The sequence below is a fragment of the Colletotrichum siamense genome (genome assembly GCF_013390195.1).
Source record: "Colletotrichum siamense strain Cg363 chromosome Unknown KSG_Cg363_contig04, whole genome shotgun sequence".
Classification (NCBI taxonomy): domain Eukaryota; kingdom Fungi; phylum Ascomycota; class Sordariomycetes; order Glomerellales; family Glomerellaceae; genus Colletotrichum; species Colletotrichum siamense.
In genome coordinates, this window is record NW_023501017.1 from 1,114,533 (window position 1) to 1,128,167 (window position 13,635).

A 13,635-nucleotide genomic window follows, 5' to 3' on the forward strand; every position below is an offset into this window, starting at 1 on the left:
ATTTAATGGGGTCAAATGCGGCAAGTCTCAACAACATGCAGGCTTTGGGAGTCACGATGGCACAATGGTGTATCTGTTGTTATTATGGTGCACTTGGAAACTTAGCCACCGAAGAACATCCTTTGAAGTTCGATTGCCAGAAAGGTTTACTCGTACCACGTCTTTGATAGCAGTTCACTCAGAGACATGTCTTCAATCAAGCCCGTCGACTCCCTGAGGATACTGCTCCCGGCTCGAATTGGAGCAACGCTTGTCTCGTGGGCAGGTAAGTCCTTCCACCAAACTCCTTCCTCAACTTCTTTCCTTTTTCCTTTTTTTTTGTCCGTTGTCAGCAAATCTTCGCCTCCAAGTTGAGCAACTGGCGTCCATCACCATCTTCACCGCCACAAATTCGAACAAGAAACTCATCCCAAAGGCTTGCCTATACTGCACTCTTGCATCCAGACTCAGGCAAAAGCACACAATGGCGAAGCTTACCAACCTTCCGGACGACGTTCTCTTCATCATCGGCGACTTGCTACGCCATCGCGGAATGACCATCGACGAAGCCTTTGCCCAGGCCCACAAAGATGACTTGATCGACTCGGATCGCGCCATCAGCCGCTGTCTTCTGCGCGGCTTCGATGATCTCCGGAATATATCCCTCGCCCACGATCGCCTCAAGTGTGTCATGAGACGGGCCTGGTCCACTATCAGTTTCACGGGACCGAACGCGACTCGGAAAATGGTCTCTTGCCTCAAATTTCTCAACAAACATCCCGAGGCCCGAGGCTGGGTTCTCACAGTCTACCTGAACCTCGAACAGTCTCAGCGGACGAATCACCGCTTCGACGAGACCTCGGTCGCTTTCCTGCGTCAGCAAGCTTCCAACAAGGGCGTCAAATGGTCGGAGGACGCCTGGCTGAGCAACGATCAAGGATGGCATGGTCATCGCATTGAGACGACTACTCTCCTTCTGCTTGCCAACCTCCCCAACCTGCAAGAACTTGGCCTCGCCCTCTCGGGAGGCGAGCCGATGACATCTCCCCATTACGACTTAGGACAGAACTCCGACCTCAGTTCGCTTACCCTTTGTCCCCAGCTCAGCTCTCTCGCTTTGAGGCCCGTGAAGGGCACCATTCCCGTCTTCAAGGGACTGTACTCCATCATCGGCAAGATCGGTGCTGAGCCCACGCACTTGTACATTGACAACCTCTATCCAGTGCGCATGGGTTTGGAGTCCGCAGGCCTCTGTCCCACGCTCTTCGAAAAGGTTACGCATCTCACTATCGCCGGCACCATCTCGGGAGGTGAATACCGCGATGCGTTTGACTCCGTCATGGCGGACTGTGGCCCTCTCTTGGACTTTCGGCTCGTTGGTCACCTCAGTGATTCGGATACGGATCCCAGCTATGGAATCGACCCATTACACGCTCTCGAGGGACTCCGGCAGGGCGATCGGCACACCAAGACCCTCCGCAGCCTGGTCATCGACCTTTCCGATAATTGGGTCTCTTACGGGAAGTCTGGTATCGACTATCTGGACGAGTTTGAGAATCTCGAGAACCTCTGGATCGACGGAGACAGCCTCTACCGTGGAGAGTTCGAAATTACGACCGTACACGAAAAAGGAGAGCAACTATATTATTACTACGAAGACGCTCTTTGGTCCCTACCAACAAGTTTGAAGAGAATATGCTTCACTCATGACCTTGAGCTTTTCAAGTATGTTCTCCCCAACTTTGCGGAGAATCTCGACTATCTTACCAGCTTGGAGCGCGTCTATTTGAAGGACCTTGATAATTACGACGGCATCTTGGAGGATCTGAAGGAAGAATTTGAGAAATTCGGTGTCCCGGTCACGATCACAGAGGTAGACGCGGTTCTGTGGGAGGCTTCTTGAGAATTAGCTTTCGTTGCCTGCGTGGCGGCTGGGGCTTGTCGTGGGCCATCCAGGTTATGGGAAATGGACAGCAAGATGGAATGGAAGAACAGCTGCGGCCTTTCGCCTCGTGGTGACTTTATTTATAGAATCAGATCACCCAAAACTTTCCATGCCCAGAATCTGTACCCGCCTGCATCACGTGTGACACCTCTACGAAGGTTGCCGTCTTTGTGAGCGCCCAATGTAGAAACCTGGCTGTGCCATCCAAAACGTATATCTAACCCTTGGAAGTGCCTGCATTTGCCAAAGTTTTCACGAAGGCATTTTGGGCCTTGTTTCGCACTTTTCTGTGCTAGAGTGAGTCGTTATTGTCATGTCATCATGCCTTTCATCACAGATCAACCACCAGCGCAGGCAGAAACGATGACAGGGCTCTGTGGTCTCCCCATGGAGTTGCTCCTAATGACCTACTCCTTCATTCCAAAGCCTTACACCGGCAAACGCATTTTGGATGAAATCGCCAGAGCCCAGTCCAACTCCGCCGCAGTTGCCCATGACATTTCAAAACACATTCGACGCGATCGAGCCGGACTCGTGAATCTTGCCCTCACATGCAAGAGGCTCAGCACTCTCCCTCTGGAGTCGACCTGGCGCGAGACCAGCTTTGGCTTTTACGCCAAAGACAGTCAAGAGGCCATCTTCCTGATGATTCGTTTTCTCTTGAAGGTCAGGAAATACCCTGCGCAATTTTCGTCGATCCGGAAACTATTCATATATGTTGACGAAGCGCACGCGACTCCTGCCAAGATTCCTGACGACAGCCGGGACTTCGTCATCCAGGCTTTGGAATCCATTGGTTTCGACTACGACAGAGTTATACCCGGCAACAGTTGGCATTCAGAAGTCAAGCTCAGCGAAGCCATTCACATGGACGACTCAGAAGCACTCATGGGAACCCTTCTCTTGGCCATCATCCTCCACTTGCCTCGTGTTGACGATATGGCTTTTAATGTCACGCCATACACGTGGAAATACTTACAGGAATTCTACAAAGGGTGTATGGATCGCCGGCTTGTTGCTCAGAGCCTCAACTCCAGCAGCGACGACACCGGCACACGAGACGTCGAGGGTGATGGGTCGGATGTAGAGCAGAATGCCTCGGCGCGCGGGCCGACAGGCCACAGGCAGAAGTACGCCCCGCTCAACACAGTGCGTTCATTTTCCTTTCGAAATCCGCAACGGACCGAGATAGACTGGGTCATGTGCAACCGCGGATACGACTGCCTCTTCCCACTTGCCCCGGGAGCCGAAGTCTACTCGCATGGATATGATCGCTCGGAGGTCTGTATTTTCGACGACTGCAAGTCCCTCCGCGGACAATTAACTCCAAACCTAACGTCGATCGTGCTGGTGAAGATGTTGATGGGCCCCAAGGCCCTGCGTCAGACGCTGTCCGACTGCCGGCAGCTTACAAAGTTCAACTACGTGGCACAAGGCGAAGTCGCTCACAATGGCCGAGACCTGACGGCTGGCGATGTCATTGAAGCTCTTGAGGTACACGCAAAGACTCTGAGAACGATCTGCATAGACTGCCGGAGTCTGAGGAAAGTTCACCCGATCAAGTCGCTAGAAACGTTCACCGCGCTGGAGAACCTGTGGCTGCATGTCGACTCCTTCTTCGAATTCAAACAAGGAGGTGCTTGCGATCCCGAGACGCTCATAGCAAGAAGCTATATGGCAGCCAAAATCGGATCCGTTCCCAGCATGTGTCGGAATATCCAGGAGAAATTGCCAGGACTAGCCGCCAATAATGGCACATTTGCTGGTAGGAACGACAGTCGACTTTCGGATTACGAAATAATGCATCCCGCTCTTCACAGTCTACCAGCTTCTCTGAAGAAGTTCCACTTGATCGGACCGGTGAGATTCCTTCTCTCCGACTTGGTGTCAATGTGGGAGAAACACGCCTCACAAGACCCTATCCAACGCCTGCCCAACGTCCTCGCCATCGATGAAGCTGCGCAGGATTTGCCTACCAAACATTTACTTCAATATGGCAAAATTCATGGACTCAATATAAAATTCGAGATCGATCCTCTTCCACAACTGTGGTAGACTAGTCTTGGGTCATTTGGCAGGCGGATGTTTTGTCGCATGAGGATGTGGACGTAGAGAGCATGGTCGAGCGAGCTTGAACATGTCCAGATATTAGATTTAGGTGACATGTGTATATATTTCGGTTAAATCTACACCATTAACATTGCCAAATGTCTATTCTTTTTGAAATGTCTAGTTCATGAATCTAACATGGCACCTTTTACGCTTGAGGCGTATGAGCTACCTCTTGGAACACATGTAACGATCTGAAATAAGTTTTGAGAACGCCGCGAAACCTATCGCAAAGCCTTGATCATGTGATTATGTAGCCACATGAAGGCACTCAAGGTGTCACACTTTGCTTTTTTAAAGTTATAACGCCATCAAATCTTTAAAATAAAGGCCGAGAGTGCCTTCTCCAGCCTCTTTGATTCTGCTTCTTTTCGTCCGCCAAAACCGGTTCCTCCCATTTGCAAAATCCCACTCCTAAACACGACCTCAATCAGAAGGACCCTTTACCATGGCCTTTTTCCAAGACCTTCCCCCTGAGTTGATCCTCCATATCTGTTCCTTTCTTCGCACGGACTATGGAGGGAAAGAACTCATTGCAGAAGAAGTCGATGGCGGAATCAGCATTGCTCGTAGCGCTAAAGAAAGTCGGGATACACTCTTCAACTTCTCTGCAACATGCAAGGCGTATCGGAATATGAGTGTCCACGAATTACAAGGCTCGATCGAAGTATACAATATGTCAGCTTGGCACATTACGCGCAGACTGGCTTCCATACTCCGAAATGCTCATACTGGCGCACTAAACCCAAAGTCGGTTCGACAGCTCTATATCGGGCTTTCAGACGCCAGCCCTCTGCATAGAGTATCAGTGGACGATATTACAGCAATGGATGGTGTGGCGTCGTCGATGGGTCTCGAGGCCTTCCGGGCACCAATGTCGAACAACTACCATGACCCGCAGAGCGGGATGTGGTGCAGAGCCCTCTCTAGAAAAAGCTTCGTACGATTCTTTGCGCATCTCATCGCCATCATACTTTTGAAATTCAAGAGTGTGGAACACTTGGCACTATTGCTTCCGACCCGTGTACTTCAAAACATCACGAAATTTGCCTCACAGATCATTCATATGCCCCAACAGGGTGGAAAGGGAATCAGGATTCGCGACTTTTTGACCCTTCGATCTCTGTCCATAGGGGCAGACCCCCGCGATGTGGCTAATACGGGCTCGGTGGCGCAGATTGACCCTGGATTCGGGGCTCTCTTCTCTTGGAATGCTGGAGCGGAGGTTTTCATACATGGCTTCGAGGTAGGAGATGCTCTCGCACATATCGCACCAAAGCTAGGCTCGATCATACTGAGCGGCTGCTCCATCTCAAAATCGCAACTTCATCACGTTTTGAGCAGATGTCAGGCATTGGAAAAGTTCACGTTCATCTACAGCGGCATGGATGTGACAGTTTTGTCTGCGATACCTAGTCCTGGGGATACGATTGGCATGCTTAAAAAGCACACTGCCACTCTGGAGACATTATGCCTCGATTTCCCCAGCTTCATTTACCGGAGAGATCATGGCCCCTTGCGCTGTTTGGGGGAGTTCACGGCATTGAGGAGGCTGAGTCTTTCGGCAAGCACACTACGGTGGATCTTTACCGATGCTCTCTGGGACGACAATATTCACAAAGAGGTCGGGAGAGAAGCAGCATTGGATGCAAGTATAACATACATCCCTTTCTTGAGGACTATCCCACCGTCGTTGAAGGTCTTCCATGTCGCCGGTGTGACTTCCAGAAAGTCCACGATCCCTGGAGAGAAGAGGATCGCTGCCTTTGAGGGAGTCGCGAATGGTGCGTTATGTGTTCAATATTCTGATTCAGAATTCACAGGTTTGATATGGAACCATGAAATGTTGAGGAGAAGGGGAGGTTTGATATGCGTGAGTTCTAGTCAAACCCCAGCTTTTTGGTAGCCGCGAGCAATAAATCTACTAGAAACTCCGCAACTTAGGTATCGCAGTCAAATTCAATAACACCACTCTACGACGTTTATCATATAGGTTACTGAGTACAATCGCGTCCATATGCCAGCTGGAAGCAACGAGGTTGAGGTGGTGCAACAGAACGTGGAAAGCTCATGGCGTAAATCCTGAGATTGACACGTTCATTACGTAGACTCTTTGAAACCTCATTGAAATAGGTTTGGCTCTGGGACTCCTGAAATCAACAGTCGCAAAGAATTTCGAAGCAGGCAAATATCTTAGAAAACAACCTACGTTCTGGTCTTGCCCGATTGCACTTTCCTATTTCGTCGCCTGCTTCATCATTCGCGCCTTCCACTGCGTTCGACTTTCACGTAGTGGAATTTCCACTCTCCAAAATCTCACACTCACCTTCGGGCACCTACCGACATCACTTTCCTGTCCCACCACCACTCCAGAATAACAACACGCACACCCTGTCAATCGACTAAGCAAAGTACACGCCGTTGCTGGGAATCGAAGTGCGACTGCTTCCGAGCCTGACGGTCCTGCGTGCTCGGAAATACTTTTCTGGCCAGGCAGCGCCAGTTGGCTATCCCGGCAGTGTCCATCGTCATCCGTCCTTTGTCGTCGTCTTTCTTCGTACATGTAATTCAGCGTCGCTATCTTTATCGCTACCCCTATCGTTTCTCTGCTAACTTTCTTGTAGCCGTGCGACTCGCCAGAATCGACGTCGCTTCCCCCATTTGCGTCCCTGTTAACTGGACCTTGCTCGCCAGCGGTCGGCAATCCAAGATGGCGAAGCTGACTGACCTTCCTCCCGAGATAATTCTCATGATTATCAAGATTCTTCGACCTCGATTTGATGGCAAGCTGTTAGTCGCGACAGGCCATGAGAAAGTATCGGCAGGAGATTATTACGACACTGCATTCGCCGTCAGCGACCTTCTTCACGAAAACAGTCAGAAGCGCCACGCTTTAGCGAGCTTTGCCCTTTCTCATAGGGCGTTTAGTCGAGCTGCAGTTGAGCAGATCCATAGCATTGTCGGAATTCACAATCTTCCCGAGAGCACAGGGCTGAAGAGGATGGCATCCCTTCTCCAACTCATCGACCGCAACAACACTGTGCGCACCTCTATTCGACATCTCTACGTCCACACAGAATATCCAACTTCGAGAAGGGGTGTCATGGATTTCAATGAAGAGGAGGTGGCTACGCTGCTGCAACCATTCGCGCCCGCGGGCCTTGACCTGCCTTGCCATGATTCAAGCGCTTTTGACCCGCTGCGCACTTACCTCGGTTACTGTGTTGCCTTCATTCTTATTCGCCTTCCAAGTCTCCAGAAGCTCACACTTAGTGTGTCGCTACCAACGCTGCGAATGCTGATCCGGGTTCTCTCGATCGCTCGAACTCACCAACATCCCTTTTCAACCATACCGTTGTTTGTTCCTGCTCTTCGAGCTCTTACTATCAGCAATATACGGTGGGAGCATCATGGAGAGCCGGAATTCTCCCAATGGATGAGACCCGGTTCTGAAAGATGTTTCCACAAGTCCGTCTTCCGCAAGCAGTTGAACATTTCTACAGTCACTTCTTTGGTGCTCGACGAAGTTCTCATGCATGTAACTCTCCTGGCAAAGACGCTCCGCAGCTGCTTAGCCCTGAGGAAGCTTGTATGCGTTCGATTCTCAGTTCAGATGATGTCGCCCTCGGATCTCGATGCATTCATGGATGCCATACGGGACCAATACAAGACTTTGGACACACTTGGTCTTGACCTGACCACCTGTCACTATGTGCAAAACCAGCGTGTGTATGATCGCATTGCGACGCTTGGCGATTTGCCCAATCTGGAGCAGCTGTGGATCACTACATGCAGCTTCGCCGATGACGACGAAGAAGATAACATCGATAACAGCGAAAGTCAGGGCCACAACAGTAATGAGAGCGACACAGATGACAGTAACTTGGAAGAACATGAGGTCTTCGAGACCTTTCTCCCAAGTCTTCCTGAGTCGTTGAAGCGTTTGCACCTAGGTGGAGGAGTGCGCCCGATCCGACAAAGTCTGCTGGATATGGCCCAACGCATCAAGATGGGAGGTTTGAGAAATCTGCGGGAGATTGGACTGAGCAGAGGACAGTGGGACGATGAGCTTGATGAAGCGTTCGCGGAATACGTCCCGGTGCGAACGACAGTTGATCCACGCCCTGCTATGTGGTAGGCACGATCTTGATGGAATTGCCTGGTTCGAAGATGGATGGGCAGGAGAAGACGGAGACAAGTAGGCCTTGACAAGCGGATGCATACGACAACAAGAGAATGACGTCCGTCGGTTGGGCCGATAGTAGTAAAGAAGACGATAGAGATAGCGATAACGATAATAGAATTAGATGACGACGATAGATGATGATGACGATGGACAGTGACCACGATAGACGATAACGATAGACGGCGACGGCGATAGACGACGGCGGCGCTAGACCACAACCATAACAACAATAGACCATGAGACGACAGCAAAAGAAAGGGGTTCGCGTACAGTCGGATACACAGATTACACGTGTTCATGATAGACACTGCCCATCTAGCAAAGTTCATGGTTGGATGAGGACAGTGTTTTGAGGCGAGAGAATTGAGGCAGATGAGGATTGTTGCTATGCCATAGACAATGAGTACCATCGCTCTTCATGGTCGGTCCTTTGGTGTCACCGGGCCTGCGTCGGTGGATGCCTATTGATCTTACACAACTTTTCTTTCTTTGTGGCCATGCGGCAGCTTTCTTCGACCGCACAATACGAGAAGCAAGAAGGAAGCTACTTTCAGGTACTGGAGCCTTCCTTCCTTTCTCAGATTGAATTGCGACACCTCCCACATGACCTTAGCACAGCGCAATTTCTTCACCTTCCCTCTCAACACAACTTTCACGCTGTGGCTGATTTTCGCAAATCACCAGGCTGTCAGACTCAAGATTTTATCTCAAATCAATCCACCAGCAACACAGAGGGGACGGTGACAATAAGGTCTAAGACACACGGAGATACAGAGAAAGTTATCGCCGTGAAGATAGCCGGTTTCCAGCTTCTCCTCGACATTTCTCAAGCTGTCGATCGCCAAAGCGCACACGGCGAAGATTGGTCTCTGCCAGCAACGGCCACAGCGTGTGCAACTTACCCTTCTCATTGGTACCCAGTCTCCCTCCCCGTTGTTGTTCTCCTCTAACCAAGATAGTCGGGGATAGATACCTGTTATCTACTGCTCGACACTCCCAATCACCGACGCGACCCTGTAACCCTGACACGTACCGCCTAATCATACTCGAAGCCCCCATGGCGAAGCTTTCCGACCTTCCGCTAGAGCTGGTTCGCCACATCGCGTCCTTTCTTCGCCCTGACTGGCCCGGCACATTGCTTTTGGATCACGATGAGGGCTGGGAATGGGTCCACGACATTCGAGAATCACACAACGCCAACCGGGCATCTCTACTCAACTTCACATACACTGCGAAAGCCTACCACATTGGCCTTGCGCCCGAGCTAGTGCGTTCGCTTGGGGTTCTTGACCGAACTGGCGGAAACGAGCTTCGAAAGCTGTTCAAGCTGCTTCGCTACTTGCTGCACAATCCAGCGTCATCGCCTGACGCCGTTCGGAAACTATTCATTCACCTTTACTCTGACGAGCACCCTGGAAGCACTTCCGGTTGGGACCATGCCCCTCAACGCGACATAGATCTTCTTAAGGAAGCAGCCCTCTGCTTTGGCATCAACATCTGGAGGGAAACGCTCGCTTGGAACGACGATATGGTAGGCCGGAGCATCGGGGAAACCTTGATATCTGTACCACATTCCCTAAAGGGGTTTCTGGTCGGTCTTATCATCCTCAACCTCCCCAACATCCGAGACCTAAGCATCATACTTCCCCCAGCGTCACACATGGCTGTGACTCAGCTGCTGCGTCTTGTTCAGAAACGGAGGGCAGTCGACAACGAAATGCAACCCATTCTTCACCTCGACAGCATTGCGATCAGGAACTGGAATTTTGACGACATTCAGCCCAGGGGTTTTGAGACACTATTCGATTTCAGACCCCATGCATCAATTTACTTCGGCAACTGCATTCTAGACGCGCCTCTGCCGTGGGCCCCAAACATCACGTCGCTGGTATTCCGAGATGTCAATGGCATTACGCTGTCTACCGTCTGCCAACTCATCAACGACACCCTGCGTCTGACGAAATTCATCTACATCCAGAAGGTTGAAAGCGAAAACAGCCCTGTGCTTAGCCCTGGTTCAATGTTCCAGGCGCTGAAGAAGCACGGCTCAAGCCTGAAAACTCTCTGTCTGGGAATTTTCTTGGGGTACGAAAGATTCGTCGACCAGAATCCTCCGCCCTACATCGACTCATTTGAGGATTTCCCAGTTCTTGAGCAGATGTGGATTAACTGCTCCTGCTTTGGGGACCGTTATGGTGTTAGTAGCAAAGTCCTTCGAACGATCCCAACCTCATTGTGGAGGCTTCATTTTGCTGGCAGCGTCGAAATCATTGAGGATGACTTGTTGCGCTGGGCTGAGATACTTTCGGGGAAACGCTTTGGTGAAGAGGATGACGAGGAAGACGACGAGGGAGATGACGAGGAAGACGACGAGGAAAACAATGACGCAGGCGATGGGGAAGACGATGAGAAAGACATGGTGGAAGGCCTGGAGGAAGACGGCAATGACAATGACTATGTCCATATTCCAGAGCATCTGGCTTGGGACGTCGACTTGAACAACCTCGACTATGAGGTTCATGAAGCTTTTCGGGACAGCAAGTGGGTTGACTTCTTTGAGGCCCCTTCACCTTTGCCCGGTATCTTTTAGCTAGACAATCACAAGCGCAAGGTTGCAGACAAAGATTCGATCGCGGACAGTGTTTCTCTTGCTGGGTCTTGCTTCAGATCGGGAAATGAAGTTGTCTTAACACTTGCTTACCTATTAAATTGAATACCAAAACTTTCCTTCGCACATGTCACACTCTTTGCGACTGATAATAAAGGTGACTTGGAGAGTTTTGATTGCTTCAACCCTACGACCCAAAAAGGCAGGAAGGAACCCACGCCCACCCGCTGGAGCCTTCCTTCCTGCCGTCGAATCTCAACGTCCAAAGTATATCACGTGACACTGTCCTGAGGCGTTTGCACAACTCCTCGACGGTCGACTTTCACCTCCACGTTGATTTTCTCAACTCACCTCTCGGATCTTAGCTTCGCTCTTCGATCGCACAGTGACGACGACGGCGGCAGCGATCAAAAGGCACACCCACGAAACAAAGTCGCCGCGCACAAACAAGCGGTTTCCTCAGACTTTCTTCATTCCCACCACTTCACGAGCTGCCGATTCTTGAGGCACAAACAGCGTGGGTCATTCTCTGCCCACAACCGCGACAGTAGACGAACAACCTCGTCATTGGTATTAGTCCCCCTGCTCTGCCATTGTTCCCGTCTAACGATTTACAGACACCCGCCGACTTCCGCTCGAGTCTCAACCGCCGATGCGATCCCCGATAGCAACATGGCGAAGCTGTCCGACCTCCCACCGGAAATGATCCGACACATCGGCTCTTTTCTTTGTCCCGACTGGCCCGGGGAGCTGGTGTTAGGTCATGGCTCGGAATACGACTGGGTCTCAGATGTGATTCGGAAGCAGAATGATCATTGGAAGTCGCTTTTCAACTTCTCCTATACCTCAATGGCATTCAAGCAAATCCTGACCCCGGAAACTTTACGATCAATCGGTGTTCGCAATCAAGTTCGCAATCGAAATGGCGACAAAGACGTCCGAAAACTGTTCGACTTGCTGCGATTTTTGCTCCACAATCCGGCAGCGTCGTGCGGTGTTGTACGAAAGCTGTTGGTCTTGATGCCGTCAGACCAACAACCGCGTGAGCTTCTCAACTTGAGCAACGCCAGCGATCAACGCGATATGCATTTTCTCGAGGAAGTAGCAGGAGGGCTTGGCTTCGATGTCTGGAAGGAGACATTCGCACTCAACGACAGCGAGGACGGCGACATTGTCGGGGGCATTTTGACAGAGAATGCTAGGTTCCAGCCTAACGTTCTGAAAGGGGTTTTGATCGGACTTCTCATTCTTCACCTTCCAAACATCCGAGATCTAACCCTCCAAGCCCCCACGATATCGCTGGTGGCGATGACCAAACTTCTACGTCGCGTGCAAGAGCTGAGGGCAGACGGAAGCGAAAACCGTCCGCTTCTTCATCTTCATTCCCTTGCTGCCTTAGCCAGCTGCCCCTGGACCTATTATTCTGCTTGCGACTTCGACTTTGCAGGACTATTCTCACTACGACCACAAGCCTCGGTTTACCTCCGCGAATGCCAGATTTTGGCCCCTTCCGTATGGTTCTTGAACATCACGTCCCTAGCTTTAAGGAACATGACAGACATGACGGCGTCGACTCTCACAGAGCTTATCAAAACGTGCTCTCGTTTGACCAGGTTTATTTACACTCACGAAGTGGAAGATAATCCCGACATACCGAGTCCTGGTACAATTTTCCAGGGGTTGAAGAAGCACGGTTCAAGCCTTGAGGTACTCTGTTTGAGCTTCCTTTTCTTGGGAGAGGATGAAGACGACCTTCCTTCGCCTTACATCGACTCATTCGACGATTTTACGTGTCTTCAAGCCCTTTGGATCAATTGTGCTTGCTTTGACACGGAATCGCAAAGCAGCGTACTCCGGACCATCCCTGCGTCTTTGGAGAGGCTACACCTGGCTGGAGACGTCAGTGCTGTTGCGCATGATCTGGAATGGTGGGCAGACATAATTACCGACAAGAGCGACAGCCCAGAGGAGGAGGACATTGATTCTCTCGCTGGGTGGGGGTTTTCTTCGGATGATGAGAGTGAAGACGGTGGCTCTCAGGATGGGAAGGGCGATTCTCACGACCAAGCTGAAGATGAATTGGACATAGAAGAGGATCCTTTAGAGCACGAGGAAGACGAAATGAACGACGGGGAAGAAGACGAGGACGCGGAGAGTGAAGAAGACGAAACTGACGAGGATGAGAATGACGAGGCAGATGAAGAAGAGGAAGAATACGACGTGGATGAGTACAGAGAGGACGACTGTGGTGAGTACGAGCACGACGAGGACGAGTTTGAGGAGGACGAGTTTGGACAGGATAAGAACGAATTAGAGAAGTGTGAAGAGGATGTCTACGAAGAGGACGAGTACACAGGGGATGAGTACGAGTTTACGATGGACGAAGGGAGCGAGCGCGAGGACAAACACGAGGGCGAGCAGGACGAAACCGACTATGAAGAGAACCACCAGAACGAAAACGAACAGGCCGAGAACCAGGAAGACAACCAGGAAGACAGCGAGGAAAGCGAGGACGAGAGTGACGAGGATAGCGACAAGGAGAATGAGGGTGAAGACGAGGTATACGAGAAACGGCCCAACCGCATTCACATCCCATCAGAGCTGGCTTATGACGCAGACAATTACGCGATCTCCGAATGGGTGACAGAGGCGTTTCTGAACGACGAGTTCATTGATTTCCGCAATTGTGTTGATTCAAAACCTGGTCAGTGGTACTCTCGAGCAGAAGATCCGAAGGAGCGAATGTGGATCTGGCGACGACGCTAGGCAGAAGGAGCAGCTGATTGTGGGTGGGTTTTCCTGGCTTTT

At 50.9% G+C, this 13,635-nt stretch overlaps 5 protein-coding genes across 5 annotated transcripts; all 5 read left to right on the plus strand.

The window, feature by feature from the left end:
- Positions 1 to 463: 463 nt before the first annotated feature.
- Positions 464 to 1,882, plus strand: CGCS363_v006233 (uncharacterized protein; the record flags this gene model as incomplete). Its single annotated transcript, XM_036638082.1, has 1 exon — positions 464 to 1,882. The coding sequence occupies one exon, from the start codon at positions 464 to 466 to the stop codon at positions 1,880 to 1,882; it is 1,419 nt and encodes a 472-aa protein (XP_036496101.1).
- A 363-nt stretch (positions 1,883 to 2,245) lies between these two features.
- CGCS363_v006234 (uncharacterized protein) lies at positions 2,246 to 3,979 on the plus strand (the record flags this gene model as incomplete). Its single annotated transcript, XM_036638083.1, has 1 exon — positions 2,246 to 3,979. One exon carries the CDS (start codon positions 2,246 to 2,248, stop codon positions 3,977 to 3,979), a length of 1,734 nt encoding a protein of 577 aa, XP_036496108.1.
- Positions 3,980 to 4,859: 880 nt separating this feature from the next.
- Positions 4,860 to 8,171, plus strand: CGCS363_v006235 (uncharacterized protein; the record flags this gene model as incomplete). The annotated part of the gene is made up of 2 exons (XM_036638084.1): positions 4,860 to 5,817; positions 6,658 to 8,171. 2 exons carry the CDS (start codon positions 4,860 to 4,862, stop codon positions 8,169 to 8,171), a joined length of 2,472 nt encoding a protein of 823 aa, XP_036496107.1.
- A 2,206-nt stretch (positions 8,172 to 10,377) lies between these two features.
- Positions 10,378 to 10,809, plus strand: CGCS363_v006236 (uncharacterized protein; the record flags this gene model as incomplete). Its single annotated transcript, XM_036638085.1, has 1 exon — positions 10,378 to 10,809. The coding sequence occupies one exon, from the start codon at positions 10,378 to 10,380 to the stop codon at positions 10,807 to 10,809; it is 432 nt and encodes a 143-aa protein (XP_036496106.1).
- Positions 10,810 to 12,387: 1,578 nt separating this feature from the next.
- CGCS363_v006237 (uncharacterized protein) lies at positions 12,388 to 13,593 on the plus strand (the record flags this gene model as incomplete). Its single annotated transcript, XM_036638086.1, has 1 exon — positions 12,388 to 13,593. One exon carries the CDS (start codon positions 12,388 to 12,390, stop codon positions 13,591 to 13,593), a length of 1,206 nt encoding a protein of 401 aa, XP_036496105.1.
- Positions 13,594 to 13,635: the final 42 nt, after the last annotated feature.